We start from the raw sequence: 21,544 nt of genomic DNA, 5'->3' as shown, positions 1-21,544 counted from the left end.
TGCCGTGTGGTGTGCTAGAAGGAAACCGGATAGAAAGGTTGAGTTGCCCAAAATCTTGACAGCGGACATTGGCTCGAGCACATTGCGACAACTGGCCTCGGGAAAAGCCAATATTGCAACCTTACGATCAGAGTTGCAGCAGATCCCGGCGTCCCCAAGCCTCCGAGGCCGGCGACTTCCGAGACATAATTTCGCCGCGCTGCAACCGCAGGTCATTCGGCACACCCACGTACACTATACGATACCATACCACATTTACCAACAGCAATCATGTTTGAACTCCCAGAGGCGAAGAGGTTGGTTTCCCCCCCACCCAGGCTCTGCGCCTTCTTCTCTGAGGAGACCTTGAGAACGCCACGTGCTGACGACGATACCTTCCGCACAGAGTCCGTCGCGAAGATCTCCTCGACTCGGCATCTGATGGTTCCGATGTAGACGAGGACGACCAGCACCATGCCGCCCTGAGGGCTCGCCTTGAGGCCCAGCTCGCAAGCGCCTTCACATTCGCCCCGATCGATACTCCATCGTCTGCACGTGCACCAGCTCCCGCCGCAGACCAGGATTCAGACGGAGAGGCGCATCGGGGTCAGGAGAAGCAGCAGAGGCAGCAGGAAGAGGAGGAAGAGGAAGAGTTTGAATTCAGGCTCTTCAGCTCCGCCAAGCCAGCCGCAAAGGTCATCCTGCCCGACGATGACGAGGGCGCGCCGCGCGGCGAGGGCGCCATGCTGCGGCGGCGGCCGCTGCGGTACTACCTTGCCGAACCCCTGACGGACGCACAGCGCGCCGAGGTCGAGTTCGCGGCCGTCAGCGCCGAGGATGTCTTTGAGCGGGCGGCACGGCGGTGCTGGGGCATGGAGATGCCGTGGCGCGTGACACACATCGATGGCGCGGCTGGCGCGGGGACGAAGAAGAAGGCAGCGTCGTCGGCCACGGGCCTGCGAGAGGACGGCAAGAGGAAGAGACCGGGACAGAAGAAGAGGCTCGCGATGCGGACGAGAGAGAGGGAGGCGAAGAAGAAGGCTGAAGAGGCGGAGAAGCTGAAGACGAGCAAGGAGGAGCAGCTGAGGGAAAAGAAGAAGAGGCTGAACCGCCAGCGGAAGCTCAAGAGGAGAGCCAAGGCAAAAGAGGAGAGGGCTGCGGCGGGGTTGCCGAGCGATCATGGAGGGTCCTCGTCTGAAGGCGACGACTGAATCACGAGCCGCCTAGGCTGAGAGCAACGGATGAGCTCGAACTCGCAAGCACGTGCCCGACATGAGACGCTGCCTACCTCCCTGCCTCGGAGGTGGAGGTGGAAAACACACATACCAACAGCAAAGATTTACGATTCATGAAATAAGCCCATCCTTGGACATTGTCCTATGCCTCTACTCACGTCAAGTCAGCGTCGCTACACAAGCTCTGTTGGGGCATGAGCTTAACAGATGAGGCGAAATGTGGTCTCGATGACCTCTTTTTCGTCATATTTGCGATGGTCAGTCAGCGAGAGGACAACGACCCATGATTTTTGGAAACGCTACTCCCAGGCACTCTCCGGGATGACATTGACACTCCTTGGCCTGGTGATTTCCTCTCTTGCGTGTCCGAGACGACAGGCAAGCCGAGCACGAAGAGAAGGCGTAGTGAGAGTGACTATAAACGGCGGATCGCAGAGGCTGATTCTGCCAGCCTGTCATGGGCTACACGAAGCAAATCCGAGCTCAAGATCATAGAGGTGAGCCATCGTCGCCAATCTATCGGTATGGATGGGTTTCTGCCTAGACTTTAGAGTTATGACAAAATGGATTTCATCCACTAGTTGGTCTTTGGAAAAGTATCCCCAGAAAAGAATTTGCAAAATTCCCTCCGCCGGTGCATGATCGCCACCTTAGGGGTAGGGTTTGGTAGGGTGGTACGGTCGACATTCTCAACCCCAACCCACCCAACCTCGACCATATGTTGCCAAGTTGCTCTGTCCAAGTATGTCAGGCAAGACGCAAGGACGACCACCTGTGGCCCTCACGAGAAACGCGAGTTCCAAGCCATGATCCTGTGCGCACTCGAAGCTAGGCGGGTAAAAGGGTGCTCTGTATCCGAATCTCTGCCCGGTTCCTTCCTCTGTTCAATTATGCCGGTTGGCGGACGATCAGACCCAAGCGGCCCCAGCCAACATGTACCTATCCAGGTGAATGCCTGGAATCGCAGAAGCTATATATACAGTCGCAGATGCCTCACTTTCGACATATCTCGCCGACGAACCTTACGGTAGTGTCCCTCTCCTATATTTGAAGTGTTCGATGGTAGGCCGAAATAGAAACTGCCAAAGCTGGAAGGCAGGGCATCGATGCCGATAAGGTTGGAGTGGCGGCGCGTCCATTCAGCCTGCTTATTTCGAAACGAAAACGGTCTATATTGAAGATTCAATCACCATGTTGTTTGCGAAGGAACTTTTACTAGCTACGACTGAGAGGTCCAAAACACGAACTTTTTTGTGTAGAGGGCGCTGTCTCGCCGTCTGTAGATCGGATATATCATTTAACAACAATGCAGGGCTCACGATATATTTAGTTGCACCTAGTCATCCCAGCACATCACAATACACTGACTTCTAGAAATTCCTCACATCCACATGAGCACAAGGTATGCCTGCATGAAGTTCCCGACCTTGGAATATTTTCTGTTCTGTTCAACTGGATGAGACTTGCTTCTTGCCGAGTGGCCGCCACGTGAAACACTTCGACAATAATGGATCTCCAAAGAGTTGTAAAGATGGGCTACGGGCGACATTGCCTTTTGCGAAACGGGAGAGTAAGAACTGAGCCGTATCACGGATTGTCTTCTAGAACATCTCAAAAGGTGTCACGGAGGTAGCAATATGGTGCATCGTCGCAACGAAACGGAATTGCGAGACTGTTTCCCAAGAATACCTCACCGGAGAACTCTCTTCTTGGAGCTATACAAGCCTGTGTCATCCGCCTATCCAACCCCTCAACTTCGAGCAAGATTCATGCACGCCCATCACCAAGTATCACACAAGTGTGGATGTAGTGGTTTCGCAGGCAAGTCCCAGTCATGGTCTACTGAGTTACATGTATGAATCTTGTCATTATATATAGCCGGGTTCACTGGGCAAGGCTGGATCAGATATCAAGTACCCATTCCACCGCTCCTTCTATCAGTTGACACGACGTCCGTACACCTCGCGTATAGGGGTTTTGAGGGCGTCGTCGGTGCTGACAAAGGAGACATCCTGATGGGCCGTCGCGGTCTCACGTGACCCGGTGGAGCGTGTGCCTTGGACCCATCAAATGCCAGGCACGCAGTGGTGCCAGGCCAGATAGGAGAGGAGCTCCAGTGTCCCGTCCATCTCTCGACGACCAGCCAGTGAACCTCTCCCGAGAGCGAAAAATTTCCCCAATCATCATCAGGCCAATACCTTTCTCAGCGCCCGCCCGTACACGACCATTGCCCGTCGGACTCTCTTCTTCCTCTCTCCTGTCCCCTTTCTCTTAGTACGCATCTTCATTAATAAATACCCATCACAATGTCTGCCACATTCAAGGCGATCTCGCCATTCCTGCGCACGACGCGGGCTTCGCTGCGCACCGGCTACGCCAACCCCTTGGCCGCCGCCTTCAAGAAGCAGGGCGCGTCCCCCTTCTTCCGCACATACGCCGTCTACGCCCGTGACAAGCCTCACGTCAACATTGGTACCATTGGCCACGTCGATCATGGAAAGGTCAGCATCCAATCCGGCACCCTCATGCTCGTCCCGCGACGCCGCTAACATGCCCAACCCTTCTCAGACCACCCTGTCCGCTGCCATCACCAAGCGCCAGGCCGAGAAGGGCCTTGCCAACTTCCTCGAGTACGGTGCCATCGACAAGGCCCCCGAGGAGAGGAAGCGTGGTATCACCATTTCCACGGCACACATCGAGTACTCCACTGAAAACCGCCACTACTCCCACGTCGACTGCCCTGGTCACGCCGATTACATCAAGAACATGATCACGGGTGCCGCCAACATGGACGGCGCCATCATTGTCGTCGCTGCTTCCGACGGACAGATGCCTCAGACTCGTGAGCACCTGCTGCTTGCCCGCCAGGTCGGTGTCCAGCGCATCGTTGTCTTCGTCAACAAGGTCGATGCCATCGACGACCCTGAGATGCTTGAGCTCGTTGAAATGGAGATGCGTGAGCTCCTTTCCACCTACGGATTCGAGGGTGACGACACGCCCGTCATCATGGGTTCCGCCCTCATGGCCATGAACAACCAGAAGCCCGAGATTGGTGCCAACAAGATCGATGAGCTGATGAAGGCTGTTGATGAGTGGATCCCCACCCCTCAGCGTGACCTCGAGAAGCCTTTCCTCATGTCCGTCGAGGATGTCTTCTCCATCTCCGGCCGTGGCACCGTCGTCAGTGGCCGTGTCGAGCGTGGTGTTCTGAGGAAGGATTCCGAGGTTGAGATCATTGGCAAGGGTGAGGAGGTCATCAAGACCAAGGTCACCGACATTGAGACCTTCAAGAAGTCCTGCGAGGAGTCCCGCGCCGGTGACAACTCTGGCCTTCTTATCCGTGGTATCCGCCGTGAGGATGTCAGGCGTGGCATGGTCATCGCCGCGCCCGGCTCCGTCAAGGCCCACCAGACCTTCCTCTGCTCCATCTACGTCCTCACCAAGGAGGAGGGTGGCCGCCACACTGGTTTCCACGAGAACTACAAGCCCCAGATGTTCCTGCGTACCGCCGATGAGGCCTGCGCCCTGACCTTCCCCGAGGGCACCGAGGATGCTGCTCACAAGATGGTCATGCCCGGCGACAACGTCGAGATGGTCGCCCACCTCCACGCGCCCAGTGCCGTCGAGGTCGGTCAGCGCTTCAACGTTCGTGAGGGCGGCAGGACCGTTGCCACTGGTCTCATCACCCGTATCCTGAAATAAGCAGGATGTTGGGATAGGAGACGAGGAAGAAAACCCCAATCCAGCGTGGATGTGAAGATTTGAGCTGTCTCCCAGGCGGCTGTCGCGCGATCAAGGGATATGCGGTGTACAAAAAGAAAGGATGAAAAAGGTGTTGGCTTGTTTTATGATCTCATGTACAACTACTCCCCGGCATCCCCCTTGGCGTCCCCCGAGGGCAGGTTGCTGTATATCGTCGCCCGGGCGCATAGCTCTCCGCTCTATTTCACCCCTGTCTTGCACTGTACTTTAGATGGAGGCCTAATAGACGAGCTTCTGACGATAGAATTTGAATGAAATCGCCGAGATCTGTTAGGTGATGCGTGTGCATGAGGAAGGAAGCTGTGACAAAAAGAATAATTCGACTGGAGACACATTTACTGAGCCGGGCATTCCCGCTGCGATTGTGGAAAGGAGGGGCACATGTGGTAGAATGAGCGCGAGGTTTCAGCACCCGGGGCACAAGTGTTGCAGCAAGCCATCATGTATCGTTGGGATTCGTCACCATGCGCCATCACCGGTTGCCCGTTTTGCTGTCTTCAGATGCCGTAGTATTCGTCTATCCTCAGAGAATGTTCGGCAGAATGCCCTTCCGTCCGCACTTCCATGTAAAGCTGAGACCGCAAACTCCGTGCCCGCATGGGTCGAGGGGAAGCCTCCTCCTCTACCCTCCTCTGAGCGGTTTTCCACCAGGCCATCTCGATGCCAAGATCCCCCCTTTAGTTGCGTAACATTCTCTCGTCCAGGGTCGTGAACATTTAGCGGAACTGATTTCGTCCTGTTAGTTTCTCATGAAAGCCTCGTGCCGCTCGTGAACTTCGCAGTGGCAATATCGTGAGGGCGGTTCGATAACTGCATACCTTGTTGAAGCCGATGTCCTTGGCCTTCTCACGGAAGCACTGACGGCACAGGTTGAGGTCGTACTTGCGGATGAGACCTGCCGAGTGCTTGCAGACACGGCTATACATCCAAAATTCGTCAGCATTTGTCCCCTCACTGAGCAATTGTTCCTCCCTCGGTCGACCGTAGGCCATCTCTTTTCGATGTCGGTGGACCGTCATGTCGATCAAGGGGGTTTGTGTAAAGTGGTGGGTTGCGGGCAGAGGCATACCAAGAGCGCGAGCCCTTGCCGTACGAGCGGGGGCGAGAGTTCCAGACAGACTCGTGAGACATGTTGGCGGTAGTTTGTCGAACGGGGGACAAGTTGACGAGTCGAGAGAGAATTGGTCGTGGATTGGGGGGTGGACGCGCAAAAGGGTGACTGCTTTGGAGGTTGAGCGGAAAACGGGTCGTTTCGGCGTTGGTCAAGAAATTTCGTGTGGGCGTGCGATTTTCGGGCAGGGGGCCGCCCATTGGAGCAGGGCTGCTGCCCAAGCGAGCGGCAGATGGCCTGTGCTTTTCGAGGTCCAGTCGCGAGCCGCAACGACTTATCAGTGCTGTAAACTCACGTGACGACAGCGTGCTTGCGTGCGCGATGTGCACGGACCATGAGTCTCTGGCCAAAAGCACCTTGAAGGCAGCTTGCTAGGTTCGATAAGCGATAAGAGATGTCCCGCTCGGTCGTGCAGCAAAGGTGTGTGCTGTAGCAGCACTGCATTTCATGACGCTCGGGGAAAGCTGGCTTCTTCTGTATTTCAAAGCAGCGTGAACACTTATTCGCCTGCAGTCCTATCCCCAACGTCAGACCCCAAATTGATTTATTATTACTGTTCTGAACCCTGATCATCATGGTTCTTCTCAAGAGCTTCGTTCTCGGCGCTCTGGCCGCCACGGCGGCTGCCAAGTCGGCCGTCATCGACCTGATCCCCTCCAACTTTGACAAGGTTGTCCTCAAGTCGGGCAAGCCCACCCTCGTGGAGTTCTTCGCTCCCTGGTGCGGCCACTGCAAGACTCTGGCCCCTGTCTACGAGGAGCTTGCCCTCGCGTTTGAGAACTCCAAGGACAAGGTGCAGATTGCCAAGGTTGACGCCGATGCTCAGAAGGAGCTCGGCAAGCGCTTCGGCATCCAGGGCTTCCCCACGCTCAAGTGGTTCGACGGCAAGAGTGACACTCCTGAGGACTACAAGAGCGGCCGCGACCTCGACAGCCTGAGCGAGTTCATCACGGCCAAGACGGGCGTCAAGTCCAAGAAGGCCCAGAAGCCCGTCAGCAACGTGGCCCTGCTCACGGACGCGAACTTTAAGAAGACGATTGGCGGTGACAAGGACGCTCTCGTCGCCTTCACCGCTCCCTGGTGTGGACGTACGTTGTTTGTAGCAAACCACCCCCAGCATATCTCAGAGCTAACATGACTGTGTGTGTGTGCAGACTGCAAGAACCTCGCCCCCGTCTGGGAGGAGGTCGCCAGCGACTTCGCCGCCGAGGAGGGTATCATCATCGCCAAGGTCGACGCTGATTCGGAGGGCAGCAAGAACACGGCGCAGGCCGAGGGCGTCACTTCGTACCCCACCATCAAGTGGTTCCCGAAGAACGGCGGCCCCTCGGAGGTTTACAGCAGCGGGCGCTCGGAGCAGGCGTTCGTCGACTGGATCAACGAGAAGGTCGGCACACACCGCACCGTCGGCGGCGGGCTCGACGTCACGGCTGGCACCATCGCTGCGCTCGACAGCATCGTCGCCAAGTTCACCGGCGGCCTGTCCCTGGCCGAGGCCTCTGCGCAGGTGCAGAAGGAGGCCGCGTCGCTCGCCGAGCAGGCCCAGTACAAGTACGCCGAGTACTACGTCAAGGTCTTCTCCAAGCTCAACGCCAGCGAGGGCTGGGCCGCGAAGGAGCTGGCTCGCCTCGATGGTATCCTTAGCAAGGGTGGCCTTGCGCCCGCCAAGCGTGACGAACTCACCAGCAAGACCAACATTCTGAAGAGGTTCGTCGAGCAGGTCGTCGAGAAGGTCAAGGAGACCAAGGACGAGCTGTAAATGACCAATCTCGCATCCAAACAAATACGTCAAAATGAACCAACGCTGCACATGGAAAAGAGGAACAAGTAGTTTTGTAAGACTGGGGTCGCAGCGTTCCGATTTAGCATGAGATGTTCGCGGCTCAGCCGTCCCGGCACCTGAATACACGTACATGAACTGATGGTCTGCATGCGGTGGTAACGTCATTGATGGTTTGCCTGAAGCCAAGGGTCATGGTACAGCTCGAGCGCAACGCTCGCCTCGTGAGTTGAGCGACGAAAGAAGGTACCTTGGTAGTGATTGGCCGACTCTATGCAGGCTTTGCGTTTGAGTTTCCATCCTTGTCCTTGTCTGTCAGGAGAGCCGTCTCGAGGTTGTCCAAGCGGCGAGACATCTCATCCACTAGAGAGAGAGGGTCAGCTGGAGCTGGGGCTTGATAGGCACCTGGAGAGGCTCACTCTTGGCGAAGATCTCACTCGATATGCCAGCAAACTTGTTGGAAATGGTGTTGAGGAGCTCGTCGACGGCAGCGTTGACATCGCCTGCAGCGTTGCCGCCCTCGGTGTTCTTGGTTCTCGTTAGCTCCTTGCCATGGTGCACATGCGTTGGTTCCGAGGCCCAGGAGGGGCAGAGGGGCAAAGGGGCAGAGGGGCATACGGTAGGGGGCGGAGTGGAAGCCTTCTGGTCGGGGTTGCTGGACGACATGTTGATCGGCTGCTGACAGTCTTCCTGGTCGCTCGGGTAAGAAGCTTAATTGATTCCCTCGACGCACGCGAATGAGCTATGATGTGCAGACCACGATGAGTGCTTGCAATACCACCAGGTCTGGTGTAGCGTGGTGGCTGATGGGGGGTTCAAGACGTGGTGGAGGGGCGCGTGAGTCTCAGGTGCATGCCAGGATGCCAGGGGACCTACGACCTGAGGTACGGTTGGCGAATGCGGCAGAGGCTGCTGTGTCTTGCCTTAGCGTGCGATCCACCCACTGCCATCACGTCCGTGGATGAGTGTCAACCCTCCCCTGTGGTTGCCGACCCGGCCTTGACTTCATCTCAACGACTTCATCAACCACCAGTGACACCCTCACCCACAGCACATTCGCTTGGTTCTAGTTCTACCGCCCGCGCCATGCTGCCCCGCCACATTCCAAGGTAGGGTCGACACGAAATTTCAGGAGGATATTGTCCCCATCGTTTCTCGCGGATGCCCAGCGCCACCTCCCCTGCGCCAAGGGGACAGGGACAGTACGTGCCGCCAACATGCCGCCACGTCAACCACCGCAGTTCATCTCCATCTTCCTCTTTATAGTCTTTCTGTGGATTCTCTTCAGTCCTGAGAGCCCCAGCCAGTATCTCTCCTTCGGCACCATTCTTGCCGAGCGTGTGGAGCGCCACAAGGCTGCTCTCGAACACTTGAATGCGTCGTCCTGGGGCGACTTTTCCCCACCACAAAGCGACAGCCCGGAGGACTTTGCGCCCACGTACGTGAACTTGACGGGATTTCGACAAGGGGATGGCCTGGCCTGGGCAGACCTCTCGCGGTTCCAGCAGCAGTGCCAGGGATGGAGTCATAGGATCAACCCGCCCAAGGCAGGTCACGATGGACTGATGCACGGCGAGCGGGAGGCGGCCGTCTGGCAGAACGCGACCGGTATGCTCAAGGGTCAGTGGGTTCGCAAGGATGCCTCTGTCCAGCGAGGTGTGGCTGATTACAACCTGACCACCATGGCGCCGGAACACGCCTGGCCAGGCGTCTACTCATCGTGGTCCCGCAACATTACCGGCCACGAGGGAAAAATGGTGCTCGACATGATCGACACGGGCCGCAACGTGCGGGAGATGGCCTACGAACTGCCGTCTGACATTGTCGACACGGCCGGCGGTACCGTCCGGACGGCAAAGGCGTCGCTCGAAGTGGAAGACGTCCACGGCACCGGTAGCACCTGGGAGGTGCGCATGTATGGCGTGCAGTGGCCTCGTACGGGAACAATTCTTCTGACGACGACGAGCGAGAAGTTTGACGGCATCTTCGGCCTGCCGCACCTGGCCATGGGCCCAGACTATTTCCAGTCCAGCCAGAGGCTTCTCAGCGAAACTCTCGCCAATGTCGTACGGAAGGAGTCGACAACCTTTTTCAACACCATGAGCCTGCCCTGGTCATCAGACCCCGTCAATGCCCAGCAGGAGGCCCTCGATCCAGAACCTCACTGCGAATATGTGCTGTTTGCCCAGGTCCACCCGCCGGACAAGACAAGCCTCAACATGAGGGGCTTTGACCCGGACTACAACAGCATGGCCGATGTCATTCGGGACATTGAGCAAGAGCTCCGTTTCCCAAACGGCGCGCCGGTTCGAGGCATTCCCGAACTGCAAATGTCAGCCATCCTGTGGTCGCCAGACTGCGCCTTCTTTCTGGAGTCAAAGGGGCCGCCAGACTTTGCCTCGGTTGACGGCCAACACCTCGTCGGCAGGAAGATTGAGGTCATCTATGGCCAGATACGTTTCTGGGTCATGGCGTTCGCCACTGTCTTCCTGGGTCAGGTGTTTCTCTTGAAGGATCAGATGGAAGAATCCTCGACCCCATCGACGCTCTGTCGCATCAGCTACGCATCGATCAGCATGATGGTGGTGCTGGACGGTATCGTCTTTGGCGGTGCCGTCATTTGGGCGCTCGACGCTGCCATCACCTTTGTCGAGTCGCTCTCCCTGCTGATCACGGCCTTCCTTGCCATGGCCATTGGAGGGACATTCTTAGCGGAGATGCACAAGGTACAGGAGCCGTTGGAAAGGAGGCGGGCCGAGAGAGGTTCGCCGCCGGGTCGCGGCACGCCTCGCCCTTCACCAACACCACTGCCTCGCGAAGAGTCGCCCGCGGCGCCGAACCCCACGCCCGAAAGCGTTCCAACGCCTGCCCCCGAGTCTACGTCGCCCACACCGGCAACCCCTTTGCAGCGTGCCCCTTCGCCGCCCATCATCATCCCCTCCGATCAAGACATTGACGCTGAGATTGAGGAGAACGAGACGGCTACAGCGGCGGCGGCGAACCCACGACTACAAGCTGCCTCGGCTCGTAGCATGATTGTCGCGAGGTTCGCGCTCACCATTTCCTTCATTCTCATCCTCTCCATCATATCGACATCCTGGTCCTCTCGTACCCGATCTCTCTTCAGCAATGCTCTCGCCCTTTTTTACGTCTCGTTCTGGGTGCCCCAGATCCACCGCAACATCATGCGTAACTGTCGCCGCGCCCTCTCCTGGCGCTTTATGATCGGCCAGTCGATACTTCGCCTACTACCGCTTGCATACTTCTATCTCTGCGAGGACAACTTTCTCATGGCCGAGCCCGACCCCCGCGCCTTCTTTGTCTTTTGCGCCTGGCTCTGGGTTCAGCTCTGGATCCTCGCGGCGCAGGACATCCTCGGCCCGCGTTTCGGCGTGCCTGCCGGCTGGGCGCCCGAGGCGTGGGACTACCACGCCGTCCTGCGAGAGGACAAGCTCGAGGACGGCAGCTTCCCTGTCGGTCTCCTCTCGTCGCTCGAGCCGGTGCAGGCGGAGCAGGGCAAAGACGGCGCCGTTGCCGGAGCGCGCAGCGCTAAGACGGAGTGCGCCATCTGCTTCGATACGCTCGAGGTGCCCGTCATGAAGGCCGCCGAGGCGGACTCTACCGCTGGCGGCGTGGCGGGCGTGCTGAATCGGCGCAATTACATGGTGACGCCGTGCAGGCACATATTCCACAGCCCGTGTCTGGAGAGCTGGATGCGATACCGGCTGAAGTGTCCCATTTGTCGGGACGATCTGCCGCCGCTGTGAGTGGCGTTGTAGTATTTTGTACATCACGGGGCACGGGGGTTTACATCACACTTTGTTCATACTAAATGATGACATGTATTGGCGTTGTTTTTGAATATCTCTCAGGTTCTGCGGGCCTCACCTCTATACACGAGTCACCCTTCGTGCTCTGAAACGAAGCCATAATCTGTGCTGGATGCTGTCCATCCGTGTCATTGCGGGCCTCGGCCCTTCACGGGTCTCTTATGCCTTTCGTCTTCAGAGGCATGATGTATTCTGCTGGTTCTTACGATGTCCACGATACACTAGACATCTCCCGCCTTTTGAGAGATTTCCAAACCGCGTGCAGATCCAGGCAGCGAAGCAATGGATGCAACACAGCGGTTCAGTGACTCGGCTTGCACTGGCCCACGCCGTCATCGTGTACGAATGATGCAACACAGCTTTTCCAAGTCTATTTTCCATTATGTACTCCCCCGCAAATGGCAAAAAGTACCCCCAGCCAGAACAATGCTTGCAAGGGTCCCAGCTCCACCAAGCTTGCCAGCCCGCCTCCATCCCCACAACAGCCCCGTCCGCCAACTCCACCACGCTTCACTCGGTCGAAAAAACAAAAAACACCAAAAATCATCAAAAACATACAACATCGAGGATTCGCTGGTGGTCACCCACCCAACTACTAGTTCAACCCTTACTGGCTTATCTATGGGAGAGCGGACGGGATCCCGAGTTCTCCAGTAGGTATGGTCGTATGTGCTTGAACATGGTGCTTCTGGCGTTCATATCGGGTGAACAGCGTACAAGCTCTGACAGAATGATCAGTGATGATCTGTGTGCTCTACTGTACAAGGAAGATGCCTTCCGTTCTCGTGTCTCGTCTATTGAAAAAAAGAGAAGACAAAAAAATCAGCCTCGCCAGCCCCCTTAGTTCCACTGCTTGTACGACTTTTGCTTCTGCCTCGTGTTCCACCCAAGCTTGCCGCTGATGCTGTTGACCCAGTCCTCGCTCCGCCGGCCGTGCGCCTGCACCGAGGCAAAGGGGTAGCGGCTCGCGCTGATGGTGACGTAGTCGCCCGGGTGCAGCTCGACGCGCTCGCGGCCGTCGAAGCTCGCCCACGAGTTGGTGCGCACCGTGTAGGGCACGCCGACGCGCAGCACGATCGTGTCGGGCAGGATGATGGGGCGGAACGAGAGCGTGTGGGCGCAGATGGACGTCACGAGCATGACGGGGTTCTCCGGGTGGCAGAGGGAGCCGCCGGCCGCCAGGTTGTACGCGGTCGAGCCGGTGGGCGTCGAGACGCAGATGCCGTCGGCCTGCACTGATGTGAAGTGCTCGTCGTCGCCAAAGATCTCCGTGTACGACATGGCTGAAGCCTAGTCAGTCGTCGTCTCCAAAAAAAAACTAGGTAGTGCAGTACTCACTTGGGTTGGGGCCGCGGTCCACGACAATCTCATTGAGAATCTCATAGGTGCCGTCGGGCTTGTGCGTGTGCTCATTGTCCTTCTCCTCGCCGATGAGCTCCTCGACGAGATCCCTGCCTACATTCTCGTCGTCCAGCGAGCTCGTGCTGCTGGCCGCGTCGCTTGTGCTGATACGCTTCTGACTCCTCATGATGGTGCCCTCGAACCGCAGCCGCAGGCTCACGGTGACGCCCTTGTTGAAAGCGTTGGTCAAGATGGATCGATGGTCCTCAAAGTCAAATTTTGTGAGGAACCCGAGACTGCCGAGCGCAAAGCTGAGAATGGGAGGCACGATGCGCTGGAACAACCAGCTCGCGTAGAGGACTGTGCCGTCGCCGCCGAGGGTGATGATGAAGTCAAACGTGTGCGGTCGCGTGCGGCACATTTCGTCGTCCCAGTAACGCAGCCGCTTGGAGATGGACTCGCCGCTGTCATTCTCCCCGAGCTCGCCCGCCTCGACGTATTCCGACCGCAGCTCGTCCAGGAGACCAGAGGCGTTGAACTTTTTGCTGTCTCGGAACTTGTTCTCGACGTAGACGGTGTACCGGACCTCGTGGTCACGGCCCAGAAGCCACTTGACGAGCTCCCTCGTCCGGGGGATGAGATCCGCGTCATGAATCTTGGTCAGGAGGAAGATGGTCTTGACGCGGAACCGGATGCGCATGCTGCTGAGTCGTCTGCTGAGCTCGCGCACGCCCCAGGCCATGTCGCTCAGCTGCTTCTTCGTGAGGAGGCGGCTGTGCAGCTCATCCTTGGAGTAGACCGAATCGTCGACCGCGTGTTTCTGCGCGCCCGCCATGTTGACTTGGGACTCGGACTTGATAATCTCGTTGCGCCACGCCTGCTCGTCAGCCTGGCCGTCCCCATCCTCGCCCGAAGCGCCGGGCCCCAGGATATGGGCGCGACTCTTGTGCTCCACCTCGCTGCCCTTGACGTCCACCTTCTCTTCGAGGCCCTTCTCACCAGACAGGTCTGTGGATGGCTGCTGGCCTGGGCGGTCGTATGCACCATGCGCCTGGTAGTGATCCGAGCCGGCCTGCTGGCCTCGAGGGTCGTGGTGGGCCTTCTGCGCCTGAAGGAACTGATGAACCATACAATCGGTGTTCCGCCGGGCATGCCTCGCCGGGATCATCGATGGCGCCTCAGCAGACACGAGCGAGCTTTTGCGACGGTACGGGCTGCTGGGGTCGAAGGTGACCTGACGTCCATGGTCAGCGGGTACAGTCCAGTAATGTCACTCACTCACTCCATGATGAAGGGCCACATGAGATGAGAAGAAGACAAGGGGGGGCAAACCTCGACGGGCTTTTGGTACTCGCCATCGCTGCCACTGGTGTGGCCATCATCATCGGGAGCATACGAGCCGCGCCTCTCGTCATCGTGGCCCTTGCTGCCCATGATGTCGAGCTGGCTACAGTGAGTTCAACGAATGTCGCAGGGGGGGTGCTAGAGCTGTCCTTGTCCTTGTCCTGGCTGTGGCTTCCCCGGCTCGTCTCGTAGGCGGCTCGTCTCGTAGGCGGGGCAGCAGCAGTGCTGGAAGGGTCAGAGAGGCAAAGGTACGAGAACCCCTCTCGGTCAACTGGAGCAAACGCTGCGAGGGGGCGCAGGTGAGGAAATGCTCTCGAGATTGAAACCGATTGATCAGAGGATTCCGAGGTATTTTCCAACAAGGCGGGAGGCACTCATAGCCATGGCGTGGATGAGCATGAGGGGGAAAATGACATGGACCAAGAGATGTACCAAGCGCTGAGTGAGCTGCCATGCCGCAGCGCGTCAGGTGCCCTCAAGCGCCGGGGGGATTCCGCGTAGGGAGCGGACAGTGGGCGGAGTGGACAGTGGCCGCACTGGACAGTAGAGGAGCTTAGTGATGACTTGGTACCTTATGTTGGTACCTGTGGCGGTGCGCGCTAGCCGTAGACCGCCTGCCACGATGCCCGCTGTCTGTCTCGGTTCACGGCGTTTTTGACTCTGATGAAGGGGCCGCCCTGAGTCGATTGTATCGTAGTTCCGCGACAACGCTTCATCATCACTCCAAATCTGCAACCGGATGCTCATTCAGACACGGCACGCTCATGGCAGCATACTCTACGTACAGTGTTGGTGGGCGTAGGGAACTGACATGGATGCCAAGCCCAGGTCTGACAGGTGCCGAGGTGGGGGTGTGGCTCGAGCTCTGAAGGTCCAGCACATGTACCTGACAGTCCTGTATAATAATCCATCGCTATCGGCCTGGCTCTAGGTACCTTATCAGTTGTGCCTGCCCTGGCAACTTCATCCCACCACGAAGATCAAGACGGGGAGGCAGGGGCCCTTCACGATCCTCAACTGCACCTCCCGTCTGAAGTGCCCATTGCCCGCCAGGCTACCAAAGAGGCCTCTAGACAAGGCCGCGCTCCCTCCCATTTCATCCCCATCCTCGAATCCACCAAGAATGCTATCCGACGTCTCCCTCCTACAGCAGTCTTTTTCGTCATTCGCTTTTCTACGAGTAGCACCCACCGCCAATCCTCGGCCTGCCGACCAGGCGCAATCGAGCGCCACCAACAGCGGCACGCGAAACCTTGCACCAAGCCCGTCAACATGAATTCTCTATGGCCCTCGAGGCCGCCCAAGGAGGAGAGCGAGACTAGCTCCGACGAACCCAAAGCCGAAGCCGCAGATCCAGGCGAACAGCCTTCCGATACCACACCCGAGCAGGACAACCTCCTGCCCCCTCCTCCACCACCACCCGTCTCCTCGTCTCGCCCCGGCCTCATCAGAAACTCATCCATCCCACCCGAGGCACCGACAGCACCGGCGCCCCCTGTACCCATGCCTCCAGTCTCCAGTGCCTCCCAGCCGCCGACCGACTCGCTGTCTCTCATGCAGCTTAGGAAGATTGTAGCCGAGTTCAACAAGGCCGAACCCGTTGCTTACGACTTTGCCTACGAGGATGCAGGACCACACGAGGAGGAGATTGACGAATGGTTCAGTTACCAATTCTGGCAGTGGGTGCGCCTGAATGCTGTGCAGAGCGCCTTCGAGTCGCAATGGCAGTCGCACTACGACATGGCATCGTGGACCGACGTGGATGACGACGCGAGGACCGACTTTCTTCGCGAAGCACTCGACAGCCTACAGGCTTCGCAACAGGCCGATCGCTTGGACGCCGCCCGCGTGCTGTTGTACCTCTCGCTTGGACGCTGGGTCGACACGGCCGTCCCTACACGTCGCACACACGGCCTCAAGTCTGCTGCGAGCCCCTCACAGCTTGATGCGATCAAATCACAGGCCATTTTCCTGACGTCACTCGACGGACTGCGCATAGTTTGGCAGTCCATCCAGGATTGTTTCGAGGCCTTCTGGTTCGTACCGCCAGCTTCCATGGCCCCGAGAGAGCCCATCCCCGCTGACCAGTTCTTCGTAGGTCTGAGGACCAGGGCTTCCCCCAGCCGGGAAGTGCCCAAGACGCCCAGGACGAGCTCCTCAACCTCATGACGGTGCTTTACATCACTATCCAAGAGACGTTGAGTGATCCAAGCTCACTAGAGGCGACGCGCTCAGCACTACGTATGTATGCCCCCGTGAAAACGTTACGGCATCTCGCGCCAGAAATTGACATGGATGGCAGTTGCTCTGAACCCCGGATTGGTCAACTTCATGTCACTCGCGACATCAAAAGTACGGTGGGACGAGACAAACACGCTCCCGTTGAACCAAATCCTCCTCCTTCTCTGGAAGTCTATCCTCTTGGTCTTTGGCGGCATTGACGAGATTGTTGCCGCCAAGAGGGCCGTCAGCGAGACCGACAAGGACGAAAAGTCTGCCGCCATCATCTCAGCATCGCCCCTGGACTACCACACGTTCCGTCAAGAGCTCACCTCGAAATACCCCGCCTACCTACCACCGGCACCTGCCATAAACCTCGAGGCCGAGAGCACCACGATCCTCCCCCCTCCATCAAACCAACCCCCTAGAGCGTCTGCGAATGGCATCATCCCCGTGGCGCCCAACACGCAAAGCGGTGGTGCTTCCATCCTCAACCAACCAGTGCACATTGCCACCCCGGCCCCTTCACCTCCACCGTCCCCTAGTATTGGTGGTAAAGGTGGTAAGAAGCAAAACTACCAAACAAACCAGAACTTCCCTTTCATGTACCCGCCCCTGGATACCACCAGCAACAGCGCTGGCGGCAAGGGTGGCGCGGGTCTGCAGGATACATTAGTGGGACGGAAGTGGAAGGGCAGCGACATACCGGCATCCATCCTGGAGGCCGGCAACCTCTTCTCCGACCGAGTTCGGCTCAGTCGGGCCATGCGCCAGCTGTGGGATGAGCGTGTCAGGTTTATGCAGACCGGCCGGGGCTGGCAAGGGGATTCCGATGACGACGTCAACAGTATCGATCTCGACCCCGACATTGACCCCGAGGAAGACCTTGGGCTTGACCTCAGCGACATGACGCCTGAAGAGAGGGAGTTGATTGCTTCGCTGAGAGGTGTCAGCAGTAAGCGCAAGGCCGAGAGTGAGCCGTTGGTCGATTATGGTCCTCATTCCACCATTGACGAGGACGTCAAGAGCCGTCTTTTGGCCGTGGAGAGTTTCTACGTGAGCGAAGCTGGTGCCTTACCCCGTCGCGCTTTGGTCTCGCGCTAACCTTCTTGCAGCAAGAAATGCTTCCTCATCTGCAATCTCTAGTCATTGTTCTTCTGCGGCCCATCTTCATGAATGTCTCAGCTCTGTCCCAGCCGGGGCCAGCGCAACAGCATCCGAGCATGGCTGGAAGGGGCGCGAATGCCGGCGTTAATGGCGGTCCGGGGCAAGCGCGGCAACAGCAGGATCCTTCGGCACCAGGAGCTGGGGCGCCAGAACCTCCAGAGATGTCTCCGGAAGAGGTCGATGCGACGCGGTCGAGAGAGATCACGACAAAAGCGGCTACCGGAACGCTCTTGCTGCTCCTAAAATGGCTGAAGCTGTCACGTAAGCTCTCTTGTTTGTCTTTGCTGGTCTGTTCATTACCAGCTCACATTCACAGATGTCCTCAAGTTTGAATACCTCACACAGCTCTTGCTGGATCACAACTACCTTCCCCTGGTCCTCAAGCTCTTCGCGCACCAGGATATCCAGCAGGCTGTCGACAGCAAAACGGACCGGATAGAAAACAGGTATGTTTCTGCGCTATGCTGACAGATGGACGAGTCTGACTTTTTAGTTTCTTCCACTTCTGCAACTTGAGGTCCAGCCTGGGGACCAGAGACGAGCCTCCAGCCGTGCCGGCTCCCGAGGATGAAGATGAATTGATCGAGAGCGAGGACGATGCGGCACCTCCGCCTATTCGCAGGCAACGATCGCCTTCGGCGGTTCCCATTCCTGAGACGAGCGAGGAGGAGCAAGAGCCGCCGGAAGGTCAAACCTCGGCGCGACCCGAAGTCGACGAGCTCGGCTACCCAGTCAATCCCTTGCCGATGGAGCCAATCACGGACTTTTCAAGGCGGAACTTCCTCTCGCTCATCAACTACCTCCGCATCATGCAGAAGATCTGCAAACGCAAGGCTCACCGCAACCTGCTGCTCGTGCAGTACAAGTCGTCTAACATACTACGCAAATCGCTCAAGGTTCCGCAGCAGGAGCTGCGCCTGTACACGCTCAAGCTTTTCAAGAACCAGGTGCCCTACTGCGGCCGTAAGTGGCGCCAGAGCAACATGCGCGTCATCACGGCTGTGTATCTGCACGTCCGGCCGGAGCTGCGCGACGAGTGGCTCGCGGGCAGCGACGTCGACGCCGAGGTGGATTCGGCGCTGCCGCTGGAGCAGGCGATACGCAGCCTGACGCACTGGTTCAACATGCGCAAGTACCCTGAGCAGGTTGCCGGTGACCTGCGGTCGGCGTATCGCGAGAAGCAGAGTTTCTTCATGCGCGAGCTGGAGAAGCTGGGTATGAACTGGCACGACGCGGGGGGGGACGACATGGTCAACAGTGAGTGACTTTTTTTTGGGGGGTGTGCCTGGTATGCGCTGTGCTAATCTCGTGGCAGTGCAAGCGGCAAGCTATTAGCAAAAGTCTCAGCTGCCACGCTGATGGTGAGGTTGACCGTCTTCAGCTGCGGTATGCTGCAAGGGAATTGCGAATGACCGAATCATTACGTGGCATTATAGGTGCATCACGACTACTTTACAGCGATGGATATGATCTGGATGATTAAGCGACATGGATTAGACATTAGGTTGCTAAAGCGACTATGTTTACAAGAGCTGGGTGCTATTTAGCCTGTGATGAGTACTTTTCGTAGATGTGAAGCCATTCAGCGACGGTCAAAGGTGCCGTCCTCGTAGCGGTACGGGTTCGTCTGGCCGGCGTGAACGCCCGCCGTCTGCTGGGGCAGGGGCTGGGCGTAGGCGGCGTCGTGGGTGTGCGTCTCGTTGGAGACGCCATAGGCGGTGCCGGGCGGGACGACGTGGTCGTTGGCCATGCCGTTGCCGGTGCCGTTGGCGTAGCCGTAGCCCGTCTCCGACTTGGGGTGGGCGTAGGGGTGGGCGTCCTGGCCCGGGGCGACGGCCGTGGCCTCGGTGTTGTAGCTGTTGCGGACCTGGTCGGGGGAGGTGTGAGCGGGCAGGGCGTTGTCGTTGTCAAAGGCGCCGGCGCCGCGGGCCTTGCGCTTGGTGCGCCAGCCGAAGAGGCCGCCGGCGGGGCCGCGGGTCTTCTTGCCGCCGGAGCCCGAGGTGTAGTTGTTGTCGGGGCCGGGGCCGAAGCGCTTCTCCTTCTTGTGGTGGCGGACGAGGAAGACCTCGACGAGGATGGAGAGCAGGAAGAAGACGATGGCAACGATGGCGACGGCGAAGCAGGCGGTCTGCAGGCGGCAGGCCTGGCGGAAGGAGGGCAGGTTCGTGAAGCCGTCGGTGCCCTGGACGTCGGCGGCGGAGCGGCCGCGGCCGTAGGGCGTGTCGACGTAGCCGTTGCACGAGGAGGCGCCGTGGCGGTTGGCGTAGGCGACGTAGATGAAGGCGCCGGCGAAGGCGAGGTCGAGCAGGATGGCGATGGCCGAGGTGAAGATGCGGCCGGCGAGGCAGCAGAGCAGGACGAGGCCGAGGATGGTGTAGAGGACGGCGGCGCCCGAGATGCCCGTCACGGCGCGCACATGGGTCGCAATGTGAATGTTGTGATTGGAGAGGGTGGCCAGGAAGTAGGAGAAGATGCCGAGCACAATGGCGGCGCAGCCGAACTGGACGCCGCGGATGAACCACTGCAGGAACTTGAGGGCGACGCCTTTCGCCATTGTTGCGATTAGCTGTTGTGGTGGTGGTGTTAAGGATGTGATGTGTGTAAGGGGCGAGAGGGGATGGAAGTGGTCAGCAGCAAAGTTGAGTCGCGACAGTCAATTCTCTTGCTGGCAATACTGTCACAGTGGTGTTTCAACAGATTCAGGTCATGGTCCGGTCATGTCTATACAGGGGACGGGGGAGGCTGCTTCATATGTGCGTGTGCTGCCGGCACTTGGCTGCACAACTGCAGTGTAGGCCTTTAGCGTCGATCCAAGGCCTCCCCTCCCCTCCTTGTCCTCTTGGCACCTTGGTGTGATGCCGCTACGCGGAGCAAAGCCATCGTCAGGGATCGGAGCTTTGAATAGGGAGGAGACGCCATGATGATCTATTGTCGAGTGGATGAGACGTTCGCGGATGGCATGATGACGAGGCGGCATGTGGCTGGCGACCCCGCTGATGTCATTGCTGAGGGGCAGTCTTGGTATATGATTGGTTGGAGGGCCATGACGGTGGAGGCGAGCACGGCCACAGCCATGTGGCGCGGGAACTGTGGCGGCGTCGCCATCTCCACGAAACCTGGTCCAGTCGTCAGTCGAGGGACGGACCCGGTCCAGGTCCTGATCCAGGTCCTGATCCAGGTCCTGATCCAGTCGTCAGTGAAGAGTCCTGGTTCACGTCGGAGAGTCCGACGCAGTGCTGGCTCGGCTGCTCAGAGTCTGCTAGTCGTAGTTCGATGGTTGTACTCGACGAAAGTAGCCGACCAAGGGACAGACCAAAGACCTCATGAAGTCGGGTTAGGGTACGGGTGCTGAGGTCATTGTGGGTTGGCGTTGGTGTTGGATCGAGTTATTAGCGTCGCGCTGGAGGGGCGGCATGACCTCAAGCCCAAACTCTCTTCTCGGCGGCCACTGGATGAGCCAAGAGAGCTTGAGTGAGGTTCGGGAGAAAGGTCCCACACCGTCTGCTCGGCAGCTAGTCTTCCCGCGTAGCGTTGGATCTGCAAACAGCTGGTTGGCACCAAGAAAGCAGCCCGTTCATCTTGCTTCGATGGGGGTTGAGGTCGTGGAATCTTGATGACGTGCCTGTAGATGACGGTTGACCTGATTGCACTCGGCAACTTCCAATCGTGCCCCTTTGAGACTCGTTGGGATTCGGACGTTGAGGAGATCAATATTTGATGGCTTGGGTAGATGTTGGGAAGCTGTAAGCAACCTCCTGCCTTCTAAGTAGGTATC

The 21,544-nt window shown here is 58.2% G+C and overlaps 10 protein-coding genes and 1 non-coding gene across 11 annotated transcripts; 6 read left to right on the top strand and 5 right to left on the bottom strand.

Moving 5' to 3' along the window:
• Positions 1 to 270: 270 nt before the first annotated feature.
• On the top strand, positions 271 to 1,190 carry VDAG_01459 (uncharacterized protein; the record flags this gene model as incomplete). The annotated part of the gene is made up of 2 exons (XM_009650345.1): positions 271 to 296; positions 386 to 1,190. The coding sequence occupies 2 exons, from the start codon at positions 271 to 273 to the stop codon at positions 1,188 to 1,190; spliced, it is 831 nt and encodes a 276-aa protein (XP_009648640.1).
• Positions 1,191 to 3,520: 2,330 nt separating this feature from the next.
• On the top strand, positions 3,521 to 4,916 carry VDAG_01458 (elongation factor Tu; the record flags this gene model as incomplete). Its single annotated transcript, XM_009650344.1, has 2 exons — positions 3,521 to 3,715; positions 3,783 to 4,916. The coding sequence occupies 2 exons, from the start codon at positions 3,521 to 3,523 to the stop codon at positions 4,914 to 4,916; spliced, it is 1,329 nt and encodes a 442-aa protein (XP_009648639.1).
• A 551-nt stretch (positions 4,917 to 5,467) lies between these two features.
• Positions 5,468 to 6,184, bottom strand: VDAG_01457 (uncharacterized protein). The gene is made up of 3 exons (XM_009650343.1): positions 6,046 to 6,184; positions 5,795 to 5,894; positions 5,468 to 5,701 (listed from the first exon to the last, which is right to left on the bottom strand). Exons 1-3 carry the CDS (start codon positions 6,105 to 6,107, stop codon positions 5,693 to 5,695), a joined length of 171 nt encoding a protein of 56 aa, XP_009648638.1. The 5' UTR covers positions 6,108 to 6,184; the 3' UTR covers positions 5,468 to 5,692.
• A 477-nt stretch (positions 6,185 to 6,661) lies between these two features.
• On the top strand, positions 6,662 to 7,846 carry VDAG_01456 (disulfide-isomerase erp38; the record flags this gene model as incomplete). Its single annotated transcript, XM_009650342.1, has 2 exons — positions 6,662 to 7,175; positions 7,242 to 7,846. 2 exons carry the CDS (start codon positions 6,662 to 6,664, stop codon positions 7,844 to 7,846), a joined length of 1,119 nt encoding a protein of 372 aa, XP_009648637.1.
• A 292-nt stretch (positions 7,847 to 8,138) lies between these two features.
• VDAG_01455 (uncharacterized protein) lies at positions 8,139 to 8,533 on the bottom strand (the record flags this gene model as incomplete). Its single annotated transcript, XM_009650341.1, has 2 exons — positions 8,139 to 8,230; positions 8,287 to 8,533. 2 exons carry the CDS (start codon positions 8,531 to 8,533, stop codon positions 8,139 to 8,141), a joined length of 339 nt encoding a protein of 112 aa, XP_009648636.1.
• A 551-nt stretch (positions 8,534 to 9,084) lies between these two features.
• Positions 9,085 to 11,634, top strand: VDAG_01454 (transmembrane E3 ubiquitin-protein ligase; the record flags this gene model as incomplete). The annotated part of the gene is made up of 1 exon (XM_009650340.1): positions 9,085 to 11,634. One exon carries the CDS (start codon positions 9,085 to 9,087, stop codon positions 11,632 to 11,634), a length of 2,550 nt encoding a protein of 849 aa, XP_009648635.1.
• A 614-nt stretch (positions 11,635 to 12,248) lies between these two features.
• Positions 12,249 to 12,364, bottom strand: VDAG_20003. The gene has a single exon (XR_692051.1). It is a non-coding gene; the product is annotated as a 5S ribosomal RNA (ribosomal RNA).
• Positions 12,365 to 12,537: 173 nt separating this feature from the next.
• Positions 12,538 to 14,472, bottom strand: VDAG_01453 (NAD(H) kinase; the record flags this gene model as incomplete). The annotated part of the gene is made up of 3 exons (XM_009650339.1): positions 12,538 to 12,980; positions 13,036 to 14,272; positions 14,371 to 14,472. The coding sequence occupies 3 exons, from the start codon at positions 14,470 to 14,472 to the stop codon at positions 12,538 to 12,540; spliced, it is 1,782 nt and encodes a 593-aa protein (XP_009648634.1).
• A 1,182-nt stretch (positions 14,473 to 15,654) lies between these two features.
• VDAG_01452 (pro22) lies at positions 15,655 to 19,252 on the top strand (the record flags this gene model as incomplete). Its single annotated transcript, XM_009650338.1, has 7 exons — positions 15,655 to 16,418; positions 16,481 to 16,623; positions 16,685 to 17,658; positions 17,718 to 18,030; positions 18,086 to 18,215; positions 18,263 to 19,026; positions 19,206 to 19,252. 7 exons carry the CDS (start codon positions 15,655 to 15,657, stop codon positions 19,250 to 19,252), a joined length of 3,135 nt encoding a protein of 1,044 aa, XP_009648633.1.
• Positions 19,253 to 19,351: 99 nt separating this feature from the next.
• On the bottom strand, positions 19,352 to 20,323 carry VDAG_01451 (uncharacterized protein; the record flags this gene model as incomplete). Its single annotated transcript, XM_009650337.1, has 1 exon — positions 19,352 to 20,323. The coding sequence occupies one exon, from the start codon at positions 20,321 to 20,323 to the stop codon at positions 19,352 to 19,354; it is 972 nt and encodes a 323-aa protein (XP_009648632.1).
• Positions 20,324 to 20,731: 408 nt separating this feature from the next.
• Positions 20,732 to 21,121, top strand: VDAG_01450 (uncharacterized protein; the record flags this gene model as incomplete). The annotated part of the gene is made up of 1 exon (XM_009650336.1): positions 20,732 to 21,121. The coding sequence occupies one exon, from the start codon at positions 20,732 to 20,734 to the stop codon at positions 21,119 to 21,121; it is 390 nt and encodes a 129-aa protein (XP_009648631.1).
• Positions 21,122 to 21,544: the final 423 nt, after the last annotated feature.

Source organism: Verticillium dahliae, genomic scaffold (genome assembly GCF_000150675.1).
Source record: "Verticillium dahliae VdLs.17 supercont1.2 genomic scaffold, whole genome shotgun sequence".
Classification (NCBI taxonomy): domain Eukaryota; kingdom Fungi; phylum Ascomycota; class Sordariomycetes; order Glomerellales; family Plectosphaerellaceae; genus Verticillium; species Verticillium dahliae.
Note: the sequence above shows the minus strand (reverse complement) of the source record. Positions and strands in the feature narration are given on the sequence as shown.

Excerpts from the sequence above, each read along its gene's own strand:
- VDAG_01457 (XM_009650343.1), bottom strand. The coding sequence starts at position 6,107 with ATGTCTCACGAGTCTGTCTGGAACTCTCGCCCCCGCTCGTACGGCAAG. Across the intron at positions 5,895-6,045 it reads GGCAAGGGCTCGCGCTCTTG|CCGTGTCTGCAAGCACTCGG; the intron begins GTATGCCTCTGC and ends TTGGATGTATAG.